General features: G+C 32.7%; 1 protein-coding gene across 2 annotated transcripts in view; it reads left to right on the top strand.

Moving 5' to 3' along the window:
• The window catches only part of LOC110039210 (squalene monooxygenase-like), a 79,004-nt gene extending 75,953 nt beyond the window's left edge, over positions 1–3,051 (top strand). For both annotated transcript variants that reach the window (XM_020744201.1, XM_020744202.1), the window contains exon 8: positions 2,803–3,051. In XM_020744201.1, coding sequence (XP_020599860.1) covers positions 2,803–2,904 — 102 coding nt within the window. In that variant the 3' untranslated portion in view covers positions 2,905–3,051. The remainder of the gene's footprint in view (positions 1–2,802) is intronic.
• The last annotated feature ends 18,481 nt before the right edge of the window (positions 3,052–21,532 follow it).

The following is a 21,532-nucleotide window of genomic DNA, read 5'->3' as shown; positions in this document are numbered from 1 at the left end:
ATATATATATATATATAAACTTGATGAGTAGTATTTCGAGCCAAAACGAGCCGAACACGAACGAACACATCTTAGTTCGTGTTCGACTCGTTAACTTATCGAACGAAATTAACGAGCCGAACACGAGCTGTTCGCGAACAACAAGCCGTTTTGACAGCCCTAGTGGTGATGGAGAAGATTCCTGCACTTTTCATACCTATTATACGGCTGTATTTCTGAAAACATTAAGGCTAAATACTAAACTATTGCTCTGTTTATACCTGTTGTTATCTTCCCTTCTTTCTTCTTGGAGTTTGCTGCTTTATTTGCAGGTTCTTCTGGTATCAGAAATTTTTGCTTCATAGCCTTCCTCTTCTCATTAAATCCTCATTATCATGGAGGATTAGACCAATTGTACCATCAACACCAATCAAACTACTAGATGAACAGGCGATGTAGCAATTTCTCAATCACTGACGTTCATCATACCCAACCTCAAACACTTGCTAAGTATCCAACTGACAATTGAGAACTACTCCATATGGAGGCTTCAGATCCTAAAAGCCTTCACTGCAAATTGCTTTGAAGGGTTTCTAGATAGAGCCAGTATATGTCCTTCCCAGTTAATTTTTCATTCCCATGGCAGTAATTCCCCCAACCCTGAAAATCAACTGGAAACTGCTGGATCAGAACTTTATCTTCGGGCATTTGCTCCACCTTATCAGCCTCTATTCTTCCCTACATTCCTAACCTCCATTCATGTTTTGAAATCTGGCAAACACTCTAGAAACATCTCCAACCAACCAGGAGATCAAGGACGATCCAACTTAAAAATGAACTTCACACCTTCTCTATGAAAAATCAGGCCATATCACAATATCTATCCTCCAAATAAGCTCTGCTGGACAAAACTGCTGTTGCTTGATCATTCATTGATTTAGAAGACATCATACTTCACATATTAAATGGTTTACAAGCCTTCAGGACAGCTATACGAACTCAACTCACTCGTATAAGTCTGGATTACATCTTTGTTGTGAGTCTTAGGTTTAGGTTTTGGGAGTGATTTCCTACCTGTTGAATTATTGGAATTGAGAGAGATCGCCTACCTCTCGAATCGTAGATGCTTTTCTTTGTGTTCTTGTTGAGTTTTTGGATTATTACAATAAAATTTGTATTTTCTCTAATTTCTACAATAATATTTGTTGGTTTCTACGTTGAATCGTATCATGGATTCTACCCGATCCGTGATCATCTTCCTCCACCAACAGCTTTTCAGGTCCTTTGTTGATTTCTACGTCGAATCGTATCATGGATTCTACCCAATCCATGATCATCGTCCTCCACCAACAGCTTTTCAGGTCCTTTCAAACCTCAAGCATATTTGGCACTCAAGGCTCGGTCACCCTCATGTAGTTATCACGTCAACATTGTCTACTACAAACAACTACGTCAATGCTTCCTCTATTTCTTCTTTATGTCACTCTTGTAGCATGGCCAAGAGCCATAATCACAAGTATAAGTTATTTGAATTAGTTCACTTGAATGTATGGGGACTTTCTCACACCGTCCTTATTAATGGATATTGATATTTTGTTTCTTTTATTGATGATTCGTCTCGGTTTGCTTGGGTTTATCCAATAGATACAAAAGATGAGCTAACCCCAAAACTTATTCATTTCATATTACTGGTGGAAGAACATCCGACTATGAAAAACGGTATACTAGTCACACGAAAAAACTTCCTCAATAGAGGTATTGTTCATCAACTTAGCTCGCCTTACACAAGATTGTGTTGTCGAATGTAAACATCGTCATCTCATTGAGATAACCAAGGCTCTCTTACATGATGCCCACTACCTTCCAAGTTTTGGCTATTTGCTCTTTTTACCTACCTCCACTTATCTTATTATTCACACACCTTCTCCAACTACTTATAGCAAATCTCCATTTGAACTATTCCATAGAAAGCCACCCATCTAGTCTCATCTCAGAAATTTTGGATGTCTATGCTTCCCATGGCTTCGACCCTACAACTCCAATAAACTCTCCCCTAGTTCATAGGTGCTTTTCACTAAAAAATTCAAAGGTTTTTTCTCCTATGTTAAGATAAATTTTGTGCTGATAGTTAAGGACATAGAAAAAACAAGAAAAAATAATCTTATAAATTTATTTATTATGGTAGCATAAAATCACTCTGCTTAGAAACAATTATGCCAATGTCTAGTAAAAAATTGGTTTTTTTTATTTTTTTTTTATTTTTGATAACTTTGAACAAATTTAATAAAAAATTCAAGTGTCGTTGAATACATCATGGCCCGAACCAAAAATTTTGCTGTGGGAGCCTAAACCCAATGATTATGCCAAAATGGGTCCGCTTTGAAATTTACTCCCCTTACAGATTATTTTGCCAACTATGCTTTGAAATTTACTCGTAGATTTTTTTGGCAAACTGATGGATGTTCTTTACATAGGATGATTGCTAGTGTCAAATTAAAAGAGCTTAACTAATGCACCTGAGTGGATATGGTTTTTCAAAGTCAGTAAATTTCTTAAAAATAATTGCCAAGGTCTCCAGCTTGAACGAAATTTGTGCCAGGACAATACTCACAAAAGAAAAAAAAAATAAAAGAAACAATTCATATATGACAAATGTCTCTTTGCTGCAATTCTCAAGGTTAAAAACAAGAAAATAGCATTCCCATAAGCATTTTTTATGGATATTATACTGTAATGGTCAACTGCTGCTGCTGTTAGAAGTGAATTTAAAACTTCTTGTCTTCCCTATTTGTTTATTGAATTTCGACTATTGTTCTTTTGCAGAGTGCTTGTGACATAATTTTTCCTATAATAAGAGCAGAGGGGGTTCGTCAAATGTTCTTTCCTGCAATGATTCCTGCTTATTACAGGAGGGTTCCTTCATAATGAAAACTACAATTTAAACTCTGTATAACATGCTGCCATTGTATTGATTGTGATATTAATGTATTATTGCCATTAAATCGGCAATTAGTAACGTTATTGTTGATTTTTGATGGTGAGCTCACCAACAACTTTTGTCGACCCGAAATCTAATTTAAATCTAATTTTTCAGCTAAACTCCGAAATCAACCTAAAAATTAGAAGTTACCTATTTGAAATCCCGCTCCGCCTTCATTTCTATTTGATGCTCTAGGGCTTATCATTTTGTCCAAGGCTGCATTCGTTTTCTCTCCACGTTATAGGGTTTTTGTTTAAGATTTTTTGTGGTATATTGAAGAGTGTGACATGATTAATTCACATCAAAGCAATTTTGAAGATGGAAAGTTAAAAATTTTGTGATAGGAATGAAATCAAGGTGTGTTTAGCTGCCATTGAAATAAAAGAACTACTTCGTATTGCTTGAAATCTTTTGTAATTTGAATCAATATATTTTAATATTGATTTATCATGTTTAAATTATACGTAATCTTTTTTTGTAGTTTGAATCAATGTTTTTTGATAGTGGAAGCTTTAACTAGTTTCTCACATCAGTGAAGGAGAGAATATGGTTAATTTGTGAGGAAAAAAATCTCATATTTCCAACAATACAAATATTTTCTTCTGTACCACTAAAACACCATCACAACATAATCATTTTAATAAAATATTCTTACACAGTTGGAAGATAATTTTTGAAATAGGAAAGTTGTTAACATAATATATTGTGTTTTTTTACATCGGAGCAATGATATGGTATAATTGTGAAGAAAAAAAAATAATATTTCTATCTGTACCGTTAAAATATCATCACAATATCATGTTTTTTTATAAAACATGTTCACACTTTTGGAAGATCAATTTTTAAATAGAAAGCTTGAATAACATTATATAATATATTTTTTGTCACATTAGAGTAGCAGAAGAATACAATTGTGAGGAAAAATACAATTTTCCATCTGTACCATAACAATATTGTCATAATATCACTATTTTTTAAAAAATGTTTACACTTTTAGAAGATTAATTTTCAAATAAGAAACTTGCATTTCACTATAATCTATTATCTCTCACATCAAAGCAGGTATAGTTTATTTTTGAGAAAAAACTTAATTTTTTCTTATGCACTAACCACCACAATCCCCCTAAAATACCAAGCTTTTTCTAAACCATGTTTACACTTGTAGACATTAATTTTTAAAGAGGAAATGTGGATAATGTCATAATCTATTCTCTCACATCAGAGCGGTAGAATATATGATTTATTTGTGAGGAAAAACACAAAATTTCCATTTGTACCATCAAAATACCACCATATTTCTAAATCATGTTTATACTTTTACAACATTAATATTTTAAAATCAAACATGCATAATATCATAAGTTATTATGTCTCGCATCAGAGCAACAAAATATATGGTTAATTCATAAGAAAATAACATAAATTTTTCATTTGTACCATCATAATACACCAAAATATCAAAATTTTTCTAAAATATGTTTACACTTTTAGAAGATCAATTGTCAAATAGAAAAGTTGCATAACATCATAATTTATTATATCTCACCTCATAAGAGCAGAAGATATGATTCATTTGTGAGAAAAATACAATATTTTCATCTATACCATCACAATACCACCAAAATATAATCATTTTTTAAAACATATTTTTACTTTTAGAACATCAATTTTAAAATAACAAAGTTATATAACATTATAATATGTTGTTTCTCACATTAAAATGGCAAATAATATGGTTCATTTGTAAAATAAAACAAAATTTTCATGTGTACCACCTCAATACCACTAAAATACTTCTATTTTTATAAAAGACGTTAATTTATATAATCTTGTTTTTAAAATATGTATATATTAGCAATTTTGTGAGCTAATAAATTTGGGTAATGAACCAATTATAGACAAACTTCATAGCACTACTTTATAAGGAAAATGAGGTATAGAATTTATATTGTTTTTATGCATATCTCATTGGATTTACTATTTGAAAGAACAATATCAGTTATTGGTCAAATTTAAGGAATATAAAATCAAAAGAATTTTTCTATGGCATTATTGGTTTTACAAAGGGGCATAATCTCAATAGCACGGTGAAGTTTTAAAAAGTAGACATCAAGTATGTTTGTCCATCATGATTTGATATGAAATTGATGTTGAGTACAATTGAAAATTAAAAAAATTTATAGAAAGCCATAATCATTCCATAACAGAGCAAGGTGATCAAATTCTTTTGAGATCTAGTTGAAAATGCAGATGTACTGAAATCCATGAGAGAGTAGGGATTGAAGCTACTGATGAATTTAAGTTTCTTGTTATGGAAGTTTGTGGTGTAGAAAATGTCAGATTTTTGAAAAAGATGCATTCAATTTCTTTTTTCAAAAGGAAAAAAGAGCAAAGATAAAAAAAGGGTGAAATTAATGCATCAACATAATTGCTCACAGAGTCAAGAAGCAAATAATATGTTTGCATGAGATTTTCAAATTGATGAGACAGTTAGGTCGATGAGCTTTTTTTAGAGCCATGACATGTTAGGAGTTGATTATGACTTCTTTAGGGTTGTTGTCATCTTTTATAAAAGTTAATGATTGAATAAATAAAACTTAGTTTTTGCACCCTTTTTAAGTGGTTAACCATCACTGGCAAAATATTCTTTTTGGGGTAGGCTTTTTATCGAATGAGATAATTGACTCATTCAATTAGTTATTCAAAACATTTGTTTATACAATGGATGAATAGTATTATCTAAAAATATTCACTAACTAGGATCAAGTAATGGTGAGAGTTATAAAAGGTTTGTTGTCACATAGTCATCATAGATTTTGCTATGATATAATTTTAAGAAATTTCTTACAAAAATACATTGCTCCATCAATAATGCGATAATATGCGATCTATTATATACTTACATGAATGAATGTAATTCAGAAAATGAGTTCGAACAAATCCGGGCTGAAATGCTTGAAAAAGGGAACCTCTACGACAATGTTTGGCTAGATAAGTTGTACAATATTAGAAAAAAGTGGTCAACGGCCTTTAAAAATGATTTATGTAGCTTAGGAATCTTATCCACACAGTGAACTAATTATACAAATAATTTATGTCATGATATCTTCAAGAATACAAACATTATCATCGATTATGTTTTGTAAGTTGAGAATGTCATGCTAGCATGAGGACGGAATGAGAAGGATTAGGATTCAAAAGTAGTCAATCTATAATTTTTCATTTTGCTAAACGCAGTCCTGTGACGAAGCAAGCTGCTTCATTATATTCAAGAAAGATGTATTCATTCTTTGAAGAAGAATTTATACAATAGGTAGATCAGCTTGCTGTAGAAGTATTTGATAATAGTCTTTCATAATATTACATTAAAAATTTGGATTATAAGAGAACGACTTAATACTAAATAGCTAAATTTGATAAAATAACTTTTAAGATAAGCTGTAGTTTCAAGAGATTTATAATTATAGGATTATTATGTGCCCACCACGTTAGAGTTTCAACAAAGAAAATATAACAAAGGTATCAAAGAAATATCCCCACATGCGATGGTCTTTAAGTGCTAAGAGAGATTTCTATATTGGAAATGGTTACAAATATTTTAAATATTTTCAAGTGAGTAATAGTTCTTCAAGTAGTGTCATTATTGGCATTAATTTTTAATGTCACATATTTCAGATGACTATTAACATGTTATGGGACCATAATCTATTCATACAATGCTTCCTATAACTCAAGACTTCCATAAAAAACTCTTCAGTGGGCGTTTATGACATAGAACTAAGAGTTGAACCAGCGCATATGCGCTAGAGCTTGGTGCACCAGTTAGCATTAAATTTTAATGTGACACATGTTTGATATCATTTTTTAATTTTGAGGACTTTTTATTTATAATGATCCAAGGGATCCATAAAAACCTTCAACCGATTTTTTAGGCATGAAACCAGAATTTGAGTTGGTACAACTGTTCCCAAAAGTAGTTATCCTTGGTTAGTATAAATTTTTGATACGACACGTTTGATATCCATACTAATGCTTGAGGACCATATTTCATTCATAAATAACCTCTACTATTTTATGGTATCCATAAAAGCCTTCCACAAACATTTTGGGCATGAAACCATGATTTAAATTGGTATAGATATGTCCAGAATAATTTACCTTTGATTGGTATTAATTTTTGATATGAAACATGTCTGATATCAATTTTAATAGGTTAGGATAATATTTCAATCATATATCTTCTCATGGTATAAGGCATTCATAAGAACCTTCCCTAAATGTCTTTTTCATAAAAACATTGGGGTCTACTAAATCAAGCCGGTGCTAGCCGCTTGCCTTCCAGTTTTGGTGTCATTTTGGATGATTTGAGCAACGAAAATTAATTTTTTATATGGAGAGATGGTACCATGAAAGGTTCTTTATCACCTGCACTGCAAGAAAAAAAAATTGATCAATTACATGCATCTTGTGTGGACGAAAACCTAAATTCTATATGGCCACTTGAAGGATTGTCATGGAAAAAGGAGTGTTGAACATGGGAAGCGCTTTGGCTTCATTACTCTTTAATATTTTAGCCATTTAAACTTGAGGGGAGATAAAAATAAAAGGAGTATTGTAGAAATTTAGGTGTAGAGTTTTGGAGAGCTTTTGGAGAGAAAAAGAGAGGAGAAAACTTCATCTTCATCCTTATACTTTTTATTTTCTTCTTTCCCCTTTCCTCTTTTATCTCATCTTCTTCTTATTCTTCCACTTCATATTCTTTTGAGGTGGGATTAAGAGGAAGTTCTTGGAGCTTTCTTGGAGGAAAATCAACATCCTTGCAAGAAGAGAACTTGGATAAGCAAAGAGAATGCTTCGACAAAATGTCACGATGGTGAAATCTCCCTTAGCTCTTTTGTTAGAAGGAATTTTAATAAGATATTAGAGTTATTAGGCTAAGTTGATGTTTGAGAGAGCTCTAGGTTAAGAACATGTTCTCTTATTTTCCTTAGGTGCACCAGCACTGTAAAAAAAAATGATCAATTACAGGCACCTTGTGTGGACGAAAATCTAAATTCTATATGGCCACTTGAAGGATTGTCATGGAAAAAGGAGGGTTGAACATGAGAAGAATTTTGGATTCATTACTCTAATATTTTAGCCATTTAAACTTGAGGGGAGATAAAAATAAAAGGAGTATTGTAGAAATTTGGGCGTAGAGTTTTGGAGAGCTTTTGGAGAGAAAAAGAGAGGAGAAAACTTCATCTTCATCCTTATACTTTTTATTTTCTTCTTTCTCCTTTCCTCTTTTATTTCATCTTCATCTTATTCTTCCACTTCATATTCTCTTGAGGTGGGATTAAGAGGAAGTTCTTGGAGCTTTCTTGGAGGAAAATCGACATTCTTGCAAGAAAAGAACTTGGATAAGAAAAGAGAATGCTTCGGCAAAATGTCACGATGGTGAAATCTCCCTTAGCTCTTGTGTTTTTTTTTTATATTTGTGTAGAAGGAATTTTAATAAGATATTAGAGTCATTAGGCTAAGTTTATGTTTGAGAGAGCTATAGGTTAAGAACATGTTCTCTTATTTTCCTTAGATGCACATGTACTGCAAAAAAAAAAATGATCAATTACATGCACTTTACGTGAACAAAAATCTAAATTCTATATGGCCACTTGAAGGATTGTCCTGGAAAAAGGAGGGTTGAACATGGGAAGCATTTTGGTTTCATTACTCTTTAATATTTTTTCCATTTAAACCTGAGGGGAGATAAAATTAAAAGGAGTATTGCAGAAATTTGGGCATAGAGTTTTGGAGAGTATTTGGAGAGAAAAAGAGAGGAGAAAACTTCATCTTCATTCTTATACTTTGTATTTTCTTCTTTCTCCTTTCCTCTTTTATTTCATCTTCATCTTATTCTTCTACTTCATATTCTCTTGAGGTGGGATTAAGAGGAAGTTTTTGGTGCTTTCTTGGAGGAAAATCGACATGCTTGCAAGAAAAGAACTTGGATAAGAAAAGAGATTGCTTCGGCAAAATGTCACGATGGTCAAATCTCCCTTAGCTCTTGTGTTTTTTTTCTCTATTTGTGTAGAAGGAATTTTAATAAGATATTAGAGTTATTAGGCTAAGTTGATGTTTGAGAGAGCTCTAGGTTAAGAATATGTTCTCTTATTTTCCTTAGGTGCACATGTACTGCAAAAAAAAAAAAGATCAATTACATGCACTTTACGTGAACAAAAATCTAAATTCTATATGGCCACTTGAAGGATTGTCATGGAAAAAGGAGGGTTGAACATGGGAAGCATTTTGGCTTCATTACTCTTTAATATTTTTGCCATTTAAACTTGAGGGGAGATAAAATTAAAAGGAGTATTGTAGAAATTTGGGCATAGAGTTTTGGAAAGCTTTTGGAGAGAAAAAGAGAGGAGAAAACTTCATCTTCATCCTTTTACTTTTTATTTTTTTCTTTCTCCTTACCTCTTTTATTTCATCTTCTTCTTATTCTTTGACTTCATATTCTCTTGAGGTGGGATTAAGAGGAAGTTCTTGGAGCTTTCTTGGAGGAAAATCAACAACCTTGCAAGAAGAGAACTTGGATAAGAAAACAGAATGCTTCGGCAAAATGTCACGATGGTGAAATCTCCCTTAGCTCTTGTGTTTTTTTCTTTATTTGCTTAGAAGGAATTTTAATAAGATATTAGAGTTATTAGGCTAAGTTGATGTTTGAGAGAGCTCTAGGTTAAGAATATGTTCTCTTATTTTCCTTAGGTGCACATGTACTGCAAAAAAAAAAAAGATCAATTACATGCACTTTACGTGAACAAAAATCTAAATTCTATATGGCCACTTGAAGGATTGTCATGGAAAAAGGAGGGTTAAACATGGGAATCATTTTGGCTTCATTACTGTTTAATATTTTAGCCATTTATACTTGAGGGGAGATAAAAATAAAACGACTATTGTAGAAATTTGGGTGTAGAGTTTTGGGGAGCTTTTGGAGAGAAAAAGAGAGGAGAAAACTTCATCTTCATTCTTATACTTTGTATTTTCTTCTTTCTCCTTTCCTCTTTTATTTCATCTTCATCTTATTCTTCCACTTCATATTCTCTTGAGGTGGGATTAAGAGGAAGTTCTTGGAGCTTTCTTGGAGGAAAATCAACAACCTTGCAAGAAGAGAACTTGGATAAGAAAACAGAATGCTTCGGCAAAATGTCACGATGGTGAAATCTCCCTTAGCTCTTGTGTTTTTTTCTTTATTTGCTTAGAAGGAATTTTAATAAGATATTAGAGTTATTAGGCTAAGTTGATGTTTGAGAGAGCTCTAGGTTAAGAACATGTTCTCTTATTTTCCTTAGGTGCACCTGTATTGCAAAAAAAAAAAAAAATTGATCAATTACATGCACCTTGTGTGGACGAAAATCTAAATTCTATATGGCCACTTGAAGGATTGTCATGGAAAAAGGAGGGTTAAACATGGGAATCATTTTGGCTTCATTACTGTTTAATATTTTAGCCATTTATACTTGAGGGGAGATAAAAATAAAACGACTATTGTAGAAATTTGGGTGTAGAGTTTTGGGGAGCTTTTGGAGAGAAAAAGAGAGGAGAAAACTTCATCTTCATCCTTATACTTTTTATTTTCTTCTTTCTCCTTTCCACTTTTATCTCATCTTCTTCTTATTCTTCCACTTCATATTCTCTTGAGGTGGGATTAAGAGGAAGTTCTTGTAGCTTTCTTGGAGGAAAATCAACATCCTTGCAAGAAGAGAACTTGGATAAGCAAAGAGAATGCTTCGGCAAATTGTCACGATGGTGAAATCTCCCTTAGCTCGTGTTTTTTTTTCCTATTTGTGTAGAAGGAATTTTAATAAGATATTAGAGTTATTAGGCTAAGTTGATGTTTGAGAGAGCTCTAGGTTAAGAACATGTTCTCTTATTTTAAGAACATGTTCTCTTATCTTAGGTGCACCTGCATTGCAAAAAAAAAAACAAAATTATCAATTAAATGCACCTTATGTGGATGAAAATCTAAATTCTATATGGCCACTTGAAGGATTGTCCTTCTAATAATCTTTGGATTAGGCAGTAGGCCCCGCAGGACTAAGAATAGTTTGTTTTGGGATTATTAGAAGGATCAACTATAAGTCCCTTCACCTGTCTTTGTTCAAGCCCAGGAAAATGATTGAATCCATTCGTCTAAGATATGTAATCTACTTTTTAGTTGTGTAGATCATGTTCAAGCTAGGATTGCTAGGAGATCTCTTCCTCCTCAAGACCCAAGCGACTCTAGGAATGTTGTTCATATTGATGATAACAATATCAATCTTTTGACTAAGAAGCTTGTGGGTCTTCTTTGAAGTGAAAGAGTCCCATTACTAAAAAGAAGTTCCATGACTAGATCTCTCAAACATATGAGCAAGTGTTGCATGAATTTCTCTACTTCCCACAAAATCTTCATAGTGAGTAGCTAAGCAATAATAATTAAACTATTAGGAGGCATGAATATCTACCTTTTATTATATAAACCATGGATCCCACTGAGGTGTTGCATGGGACATTTGATATGGCATCTGAAGTTATTTAATTGGATATTGTGCCAGATGCTAGTGTAGTGGCTACGCCACATGTACCTCTTATTTAAAAGAATAAAAAAAATGTTTTGAGTTATTTTTATGCATCTTTTTGTAAGAATAAATTGGATGCATCATTTTATGATAGAGTGATACCTGTAGAATAAACTCGTTGGTACTTGTCTTATCCTTCTAAAAGTAAGTATGTGCATAAAGATAATCATCTCCAATTTTTCACCAAGAAGCAGTGAGTTAAGAATATTCATATCACTATACCTACTAATGTCCTGTCTCTAGTTAGGAAGGTTATAGAGACAGTTCTAGAAGAAGTTATACATCTAGTTGATTGTATCTTAGATTGCCTCAGGCGAACCACAAGGTAGAGCTTAAGTTAGATCCACAGGATGACCTCTTTAATGAACTCTTTGACCTATTGAAAGGATTTATTGATGATGATGAACACTTTGGCAAAGAATTGTATGATTTTAAGATGGCCTCTCATCATGTCGTGATAGTGAGCACAAAAGTAGGAAGGTTTATTGTTGAACATCCTACCCATGCTCTCGATGAGGCAGAACATCATGAGTCTTTAGAAGCTCAAGATGTCACCATGATTGATCAAGAAAATATAATAAGGATAAAATTTTTGCTCTTCTATGGAGCTGAATGTTTTATGTAACTGCTCAAGTGGTGGCATTGTAAGTTTATAGGGTAGGGTTTGATGTAGTTTTGATTCATACACAAGTTAAGAAATGTCCAGCTTTTCCCATTGTATGTCTTGTGCCTAGACCTATGCCAGTTCTTACTTCATTCTTTAATGTTTCTCTACCATAGTATGCTAATTTTGATAGTATTTTCAAACCTGAATGGAGGTTAATGTTAATTCTACTTTAATGGCTTAGCAGGGAGATATTATTGTAAGGGTGGACCTTATCTTGAGTCATATGAGTATATTCATTATCCCCAAGGGTTTGCTCCTTTTGGATTCAAATTATTTGACTTGTATGAAAACCCAGTTAATATATTACTTAAATCAGAGCACTTCGTTGTAACTTGAGCCACAATTATACTTTTTTCCTTGCTTATCCTTCACTAGTTTAACAAGATTTAGATTTGAATGGTATGTTGACTTATCAAACAACATCATTAGAATGTTCTCCAAATTAAATGAGGCATTTGTGAAGATATTTTCCAAGCCGCATCATAAGGTCACCATGAGTTATTTGATATTTACACGATAGAAGCCTAATAAAACCTTATCTGATTTCATTCTTTGTTTTTGGAACATGAGCATGAAATGTAAGCCCCAACTCTAAGAGCATCATATTGTTTCTTTTTTAATTTACAAGATAAAAGGTCTAATATAAGTCTTGCAAAAAATTATCTCTATCAAAACCTTTAAGATCTTAATAGTAAAGGTTGCTAGGCTGCATGATACTGTAAAATTCTTGGTTTTAAAGATGATATTACTAAGACCAAGGGGAATCAACATCCTATCATGGGTTCTTCAAAGAAAGTTGAGGAGACTATGGCTCTGATCAAATTTGATAGTAAACATAAGAAGCCTGCCATGTCTATAGAGCCAACCTATCCACCTCCTCAAAATTTGAAACTTTATTTTATTAGGCAACAAAAATCCATGACTCGTTACTTTAAGAAAAAAATGCAATAATAAAATATTTTAAATTTTAATTAAGCGGGGGATGCACTTGTCTCCACCAAAAAGTCCTAAAGAGTTAGAAAACTATAAAGAGCTCATCTGTTGCCCGTATCGTTACATTTTTGTGCTATGTTCTAGAAGACTTCTTCCCCTTTATAGATTGGCTTAAAGCATAATACAAGGCTATAGAGATCAAGATTCACAAGCAATTTTTTGAGAAGCCTCTTAAGTAAGGATCAACCAAAGTTAATGTGGCCACTTGATTGTGCTTTCCTCAGATGCTGCAAAATTTGTATTTTCTTTCATTGTAATGCAAATATCAGATTAGGAGAAGATTATGATATTCCTTCTGGTGTTGACCTCATTTTGGTGAGGTATATAATCTTTTTTTTCTTAGTACTTAGGATCTAGCCATAAATTTTTCCCTTTGACTATCTTAGAAGACTAGAGATGGAACCCCCCATCATAGAAATTCAAATCACCTCCTAGCTCTCTTTGAAACCCTACATGGATGATTATGAACCTCTAGTACTTGGAAGGTTGAGACCAACATGTGAGGATTCAAGGATGAGTCCCCACAAGACTGTTAAACTTAGGGCAACCCTGGGTGGCTAGAGTTTGGTGTCTCACACACTTAAGCACATCAAAATTCCCCACTTATCCTAAAATCCTAAAATTACACCCATTGAACCCATTTTCCTTTGCTATTTTGAAAACTCATGTGGGTGGTCCAAGCTCTTAGCCCTTTGGCTAAGGTAGTTAGGACCAACACATGGAGGATCCCAAATGGCCTTCCCATTGGTTCCATGGCTCAAATAAGGTAATCGTCATGATTGGCATATCTAATTGCCTTCAATTCCACCTAACAACCCAAATTTCGCATTCTAGCCCCTAACTTCTCAAAAATTACCAAAATGCCCCTAGAACCCTAAATTTCCAAAAGTGGGCCAAATCCTAAAATTCTCTTTAAAAATCATATCAAACTACTCTAAGTCAATTAAACTGACCAAATTGCCCAACTTTCCCCAAAACTTCCAAAATAAACCTCAAATTTGACAAAATTACCAAAATACCCACCATGATAAAAAATTGCCAAAACCCTTGTTCCACCTAGTTTCACCCCAAAGATCATTTGAAACTTTCCCACATTGCTCCGTGGCCTTAAATTTACCAAATTTGACCAAAATCCCAATTTTACCCAAAATTTTCCATATTTCCCAAATTAATCTTAATTTCCACCAAATTCATTTCAATTTCACACAATTTCAAACCCAAATTGGGTATAAAATTATTTAATTTTTACCAATTTGAAGCCCAGTTGAACCAACTTCTAAACCTTAATTTCAATTTTAAGCAAAAATACCCAATTTGACCTTATCCCTAAATTTCAAAAAATTGAACCCCATAACCAACCCAATTTCCTCAATTTTGAATCTTAAACTCTTCGTAACACTCCCTAGATCAATTTTAACCTTCAATTGGTCTAGACCCAAACTCAAGCTTAGCCTAAATCCAACCCAAACCAAAAACCCTAATTTTACCCCAAAATCAAAATTTCACCAAATTGAACTTCATGAAATCCTCATTTCCACCCAATTGATATCCAAACTACTCATGACAATTCTAAACTATTTTGGACTTCCAATTGACCCAAATCCAAACCCTAACTCAACCTAAATCCAAAGCCCAAGTTCAATTTCTTGCCCAACCCCTAATTTCATGTCTAACATCTAAATTAACTTAAACATTTTGATTTAACCAAACCTAATCGTCTCTGTCATTATTAAGACCCCTAGAATGCTAATCAAATCATTTAAGAACTAAATCTTGAGTCATGGACCAAGGGTACCCCAAATCAGAGAACCTTCAACCCAAATTTGGCTAAGCGCTCTACATCATGCCATCAACCAGTCAACCCCAAAGCTAATCACCATTATGCCTTCCCTGACATTCTCTGGACCAGCTAGCCACCTCCCCTACCCTGGCCAACTCGCCTAGTCACCAAAAAACCCAAAATCGAGAAGGCCATTCTTGGTTTAAAACCAAATTTCTATCTATCCAATGTGGCTCACCCTAATGGTGATTTGCACCACTCAGCCTTCCACCTAAGCATCCTTCTTCATCACTTGGCTTAGTCAATTAAGCCCTAATTCCATGGCTATTTAAACCACCCCTCTCTTGGCCATTGAGAGAGTGCTGCCAATTCCTTAAGGAGATCCCTCCAAATTGCTCTTGTAGCTTTCCAGACCCACATAAGCTCATCCCAATAGAATTCCAACCTTCTCCCCCATTGTAGAACCCTAATTTCAAGCTTGAAATTCAGGATTTTTCTCTCACTCCACAAAACTCCACCAAACTTCAAATAGATTGTTCCAAAAGCTTCCCCAGACCAAACAAGGAAGTTCCCCATCAAAGTCCCCTCACATTAAGCAGTATAACCAACTCCTAGACCAAACCCAAATCACCCCTTGATCGAATTCCTACCCAGGCTCAACCTCAGCTCAAATTTGTGCTTGGAAGAGCTTCGTCAGGTTACAACGAACGTCGACAACCAACCCAATTGGGGCCTCACCTCTTGGGCAAAGGTATAGCTCACAAACCCTAAAATCGTGCCTAATTTCATTAATTGTGAAGACAAGTTTAATTTCATATGCATTTAATCGTATGGATGTGTTCATCTCGATTAGATGAAGCTATAATATCAAACCTCAAGTGATTTGGTTGAGTATCGATCAAGATCATAAGTTTAGAAAATGTGTAATTCTCATCTTAGGTCAAATGAGGATGAGGAATGGATGTCGTTCATTTGCACCTGTATCCATCGGATGACAGAGAAGGAGTTAAACGAGGAGATGGAGCATAAAGCACTGGCCGAGTCAACACTGATGCAGAAGGCAACGTCAAATGGGAGCACGCCACATGGGCTTTCCGAGCTACCAAGGATCGAGTCAGTGCCACATGGATAAGTAAGAAAACAGGCTTTTTAATGATTTAAATTCATAACTTAGTGTAAAAAAATCATAATAATAAAATAAAAATACCAATGTGCTCAGTGAACAAAGGAGAATCTTGTGAACCAAAAATTAAAATTATTTGCCTTAGATTTATTTTTAAATTAAAATAATACTCTAAACCTTCATTAAGTCATAATAATTAAATGTTAATAATGATAATATGAAATTTTGAGGTTTTGTTCTCTTTGTGATTAAGAGTGTTCTCTACCAAAGTTAGAGAACACCCGTAACATAGTAAACCCTAATTTCTAAACTTAAGTCACCCTTTTTCTTAAAATAATTATATAGATTTAAAAAAAAAACATGGGACTTCCTTTGGTAGGTTCACTATGGTAAGAGGAGCATAAGAAAAATAAAATGTTAGCTTAAATGCCTTTAAAATATAATTTCCTAATTTAATTCATTAAAACCTATAAAAAAAATAAATAAAATATAATAAAAAAATTCATAAAATTTATTCCACATTGAAGATAATGAACATATTAAGCCTCTGTAAGAAATTAAAACTAATATGAATTGATTTGACCATCGAAGTGTATTTTTCAAGATAAATGAATTTTTTGCAATAACATAATTATAATAAATAAAATATAATTAAGGAAATTATGAAAAGGAGTGATCCTTGTGATCAGAGGTACACAAGAAAATTAGAATTGATGTTAGATTAAATAGTTCATTTTTAAGCTAATCTCCATTTTAAAAATAATTAAAAAAATTTCAACAAAATATCACAAATTGTTTTTTGACCACTTGAGACCAAATATAATTTTTTTTTCAAATTTTCTTGATGAAGTTATATTTAAACGCCTAAAATGTATTTTTCCTAATTTTTCACTTATAAAAAGATAAATATAAAAAAAATATAAAATAAGTTTATCTGAGTTCCTTGAAGTCAGAGGGATCAATGAAAGATTTAAAATTAATTTTTTTAAATAAAATGTATTTTTTATTTAATTAATCACCAAAATAAACAAATAATCATAATAAAATATAATTAACAAATTATGAAATTTTGTTCAAGTGATCCTTTGAGCTAGATGAACCTCCAATAATTTTCCTAAGGACAAAACTTTACCTTACGTAATTAAATGAATTAACTTTAGAAATTCCCATTTTTGGATTAAATTAATTATATAAATTAAAATAAAGATATGAAAAATATGATTTCTTCTCTTGTAACTCGGTCAACTCATGAGAGATAGGTCAACAAATTTTTAAACCCATATAAATTAATTTAAAAGATTTATGAAGATAGGAGCCTTTTGGGAAAAATTGTAATTTCAAATTGTCCACCTTTTCACCCCTAATTAAAGTTTAGGATGGGCTAAAAACTTAAACGGTAATATTTTGACCCAAAGCAATATTCTAAGGTGATAGACACATGAGGGTAAGAGTTAGAATAACCCACTCACATTCAGTTTTTAGAAAACAAGGGTGTAACAGTAATTATCTAAATGTTTGGGACACAATTCGGGAGTTCAATAAGTTACTAATCTAGAGTACCAAACTAATGGTTGACTTATAGGTTAATCTTTTAATTAAATGTTATTAACATTACTTTTTCCAAAATTACACATCCACCCTTAATGACAAGAGCTTTGTAGTGAGCTAAGTTCAATCTAAATATATTTGACGGTTAGTTGGAAGATAAAACATAATTAATCTCCTTCAAACACTACAAGCTCAAACTAGCCTATCCCTCCTCTCATGGGTTAATTGAGGTATAGAACTGAGCACTCCTTAAACCCTAATGAACTTTAGGGTGACCTTTTCAACAACATAATAAGTTAAAGTGAACTCGAAATAGTTTAAAGGATTTTTAAAAGTTGTTTAGGGTTTTTCCCAGAACACATGTCTAATCTTTTGGACATTTTGAAGAACAACTGAGCTTATTATGCTTTATTCTAGAAAACCATTCCTTAAAACCTTTAGGGACCAACCAAGCTATGAATTGTGGTCTCCTATGAATTTAATTCATTAAGGCTTCATTACTACCTAACAGTTGTTCCTAGTTTACACTTTGAAATATATGCATGATTATGAACGTTAACATTTCAGCGAAGGCAGCGAGAAGATGACAAGTATGCATTTACAATTTATTTATCATCATTTTGTTACTACAATTTACAACTGCCTTAATATATTATGCACGCTTGGTTGAAATAATTTTCAAATGTCAAAACAAACAACTTTCAAAATTAAGATGAACATTTTTCAAAATTAAAATTAAACTTAAACATTTTCAAAACAACAAACAAACATAATATGCTCCTTTTAAATTTACGAGAGTCACTTGAATGAGGTAACCTATGGTTGATAACGAGATCTCCTTAGTTTAAATGAGCTTAACAACTTATTTTGGTTAAGTAAATTAAAAAAAATAGTGGTACCAGAATGAGGGAATCGTGGGATCTTAATCAGTGTTGCTCTAATTAACTTTAACACCCCCATAAAGCTTGAACAATAATAAAAATTGTCACTTAAACTACAAAACACTAAAATCTTGAACCTGTAGCTGTCACTTCGATGAGGAGGTTGGGGCAAACTCTTTACACAATAGTTGGAGGAAAACATTCAACAACAGCTAAACCAGACTACTTCAACTAAACCATTCCTTGAAGAAAATAATAAACCATAGGATTTTGAGGTTTTCTACCTGTTGTGACATAAATCCTCAACTCATCTTTAGTCCTTTGCAAAAACATCTCGTGCTATTTAAGCCTTAACTCGCTTTAGGTTCTGAGGTCGTCGTTCGTTATGACATAAACTCTTTTATCTTACAGACTATTTGTGTGACCATGTCATGGAAGTGTAAGCCCTAAACAATAAAATTGGTGGGATAAAACATCAAGTAATCTTTTCTCATAATTGAAGCCAAACCATATGATAGTTGGAGAAGTCATCGGGGTTCCCCACAAATCAATGACATCCCCCTTACCTTTCATTCCTTTAGATTCCTGAAAATAGTTGTTCCTACTTTATCCATTCCCTTTTGAATTTCCATTGTCCAATCTTAAAACCAATCTTAAAACCTTAAACTTTATAATTTTTTAAAGCAAAACCACTAATCTAAATCAAGGGTATTATTAAGCGACTTCAGTCACCTAAGATGTAATTAACTACACGGGCTTGCCTCTATAGAGAACTTTGGAACCCAACTTAATATAAACTTATTTAATATTATATATTAAATAGAGGAACATGTTGGTCAACATGAAAGGTTTTGTGGACCAAAACATATGTTATAAATGCCTTAGTTTATTTAATTGAGCCTTACTATCAAGTATTATGTCTTTGCCTCAAGGTAGGTGCATCACTTGTTGTGTTGTGCTTGCTTATTTAAACCATTGTATATATGAGATCAGTTTGGTCTTGTATTTTCAAAATGAAAATATTACTTTTCAAAATTATATATATATATATATATATACATTTAAATTAAATATATTTTCAAACACAATGTTTGACAACCGACACCTGGCACATCATATACTAGTTATGAAAGAAGATCCTTCTGGTTAGTGTGTTTCATGTTTATATGATTAATTATTGTACTTTTTTTGAACATGTTTATGATGATAATGTGAGAGAGGAGCAATATCCAAAATTTCCCTCCCTCAATGACACATGTCGCTTGTATGATGTTCTTAGTGACTCATCAGATGACACAAGCGAGCCCTCAGATCATAAAGCATTGATATAAAGGCATAGCTGAGTGTTCCATTATGAATGACCCTCATAGGTTTCCTTGTAAGAATATTCAACAAGCGTGTCTATCAAATATTAGTCTTTCCTCCAAGAATGGCTAAGTACACCATACAAGACAAAGGAAAGACTATCATTACCCAAGAGGATGTTTTTCATCCTAAGGTTCTTAATCAAAGTGATGAAATTATATGTCCTTCTAGTAAGATCGTTTATGATGTGATGGCTCATAATAAGAAGCTGCCAACATCTTCGAGGATCTATGATTTATCTTCCATTATCCTTTGAGCCTAAAGAAACTTTGATGAATGCTCTATTAGAACCTAAATCTTTTATGCTTATTACACTAAGGAATGGATGAAGGAGGCAGTTGTATCACAAGACATAATTTTCATAACATTTTCTTAAGAAAATCGATTTTTGGGTACTATAGATCAAAACCATCCATTATATCTGATGGCGATGATATACAAAAGTCCCTTGAACCATTTAATTATCGATCTTGGTGCTTCTATAAATATCATCACAGTTTGTACCATTGAGTAACTTTCCTTAAATAAAAATAATTTATGCTTGGATAGGATCATTCTTAATGACTTTAATGAAAAGGGTCAAAATAATTTAGGCTAAAAAAATCCTTCCTCTTCAAAATATGGGTAGTTTAAGGGTGAAGTTAAATTCCATATGATTAGTGGTAATATTTCTTTTAGAGCTTTGCTTGGTTGTCCATGGATACATGAATATTAGATGATACCATTGATCTTACATCAATGTATTAAATACTTGCATGAAGGAGAAGAGTTATCCATCTAAGTTTATATTCAACCATTATGTTAACCTCACTTTTGGTTGAGGTCTAATCTTTCTTCATTAATAGTTTAGGATCTAGCCATATTACTTTCCTGTTGACAATTCCTAGAGGAATAGTGATGATACCCTCACCAAGAGAAATTCTAAACTCTTCTTTGCTCAACTTGAAGTTTCATATGTTGGTTCTAACCTATAGCACTTAGTAGGTGGAACCAATATTAGGGAGCTCAAGAGGAGTCCCATAGGACTATTTGGCCTTTGGGTTAACTCTGGGTGGTGTGGACTTAGTCAGTCTTGCACACACACACTTGGTCTCACACTCATAACTTCATCCTTAGTTAAATATGCTTAGTTGATCCCCTACTCTATCGAAAACTAATGTGAATGGTCCCCTGATCCCGATTCAATGGCCTATGCACAATAAAGCAATAGTTCTAATGGTTTTTTTCACTTATATTTCTTTATTTTGCAACAAAACCAAAAACTTGATCCTGAAGAAAAATAAGAATTTAACTTTTTTTAATTTATATATATTTATATATATTTATATTAGGATATTATGCAAGTATGTGTATCGTTATCAAGTAATATAAGACTTTTTGATTAAGACCTGAATATCGTACCAACAAGGAAAAATATGCAATATGCACTATTTAGAAAGTTTTTCTATTTTTAAAAAGATAATTACTTGAACTAAAAATAATTTTTGCAGGAATTTAAAATTTTAATATTTTTGATATTTTTGATATTTTAACGAAACAGTAACTTAAGAAGATAACAAAAGTTTTTGTAGAAGTAGAGTACTTAATATGAAAATATCTTTCTTCTTATC

Source organism: Phalaenopsis equestris, unplaced genomic scaffold (genome assembly GCF_001263595.1).
Source record: "Phalaenopsis equestris unplaced genomic scaffold, ASM126359v1 Scaffold235840, whole genome shotgun sequence".
NCBI classification, from domain to species: Eukaryota; Viridiplantae; Streptophyta; class Magnoliopsida; order Asparagales; family Orchidaceae; genus Phalaenopsis; species Phalaenopsis equestris.
The sequence above is the reverse complement of the archived record's forward strand: the minus strand, read 5'-3'. Positions and strand labels throughout refer to the sequence as shown.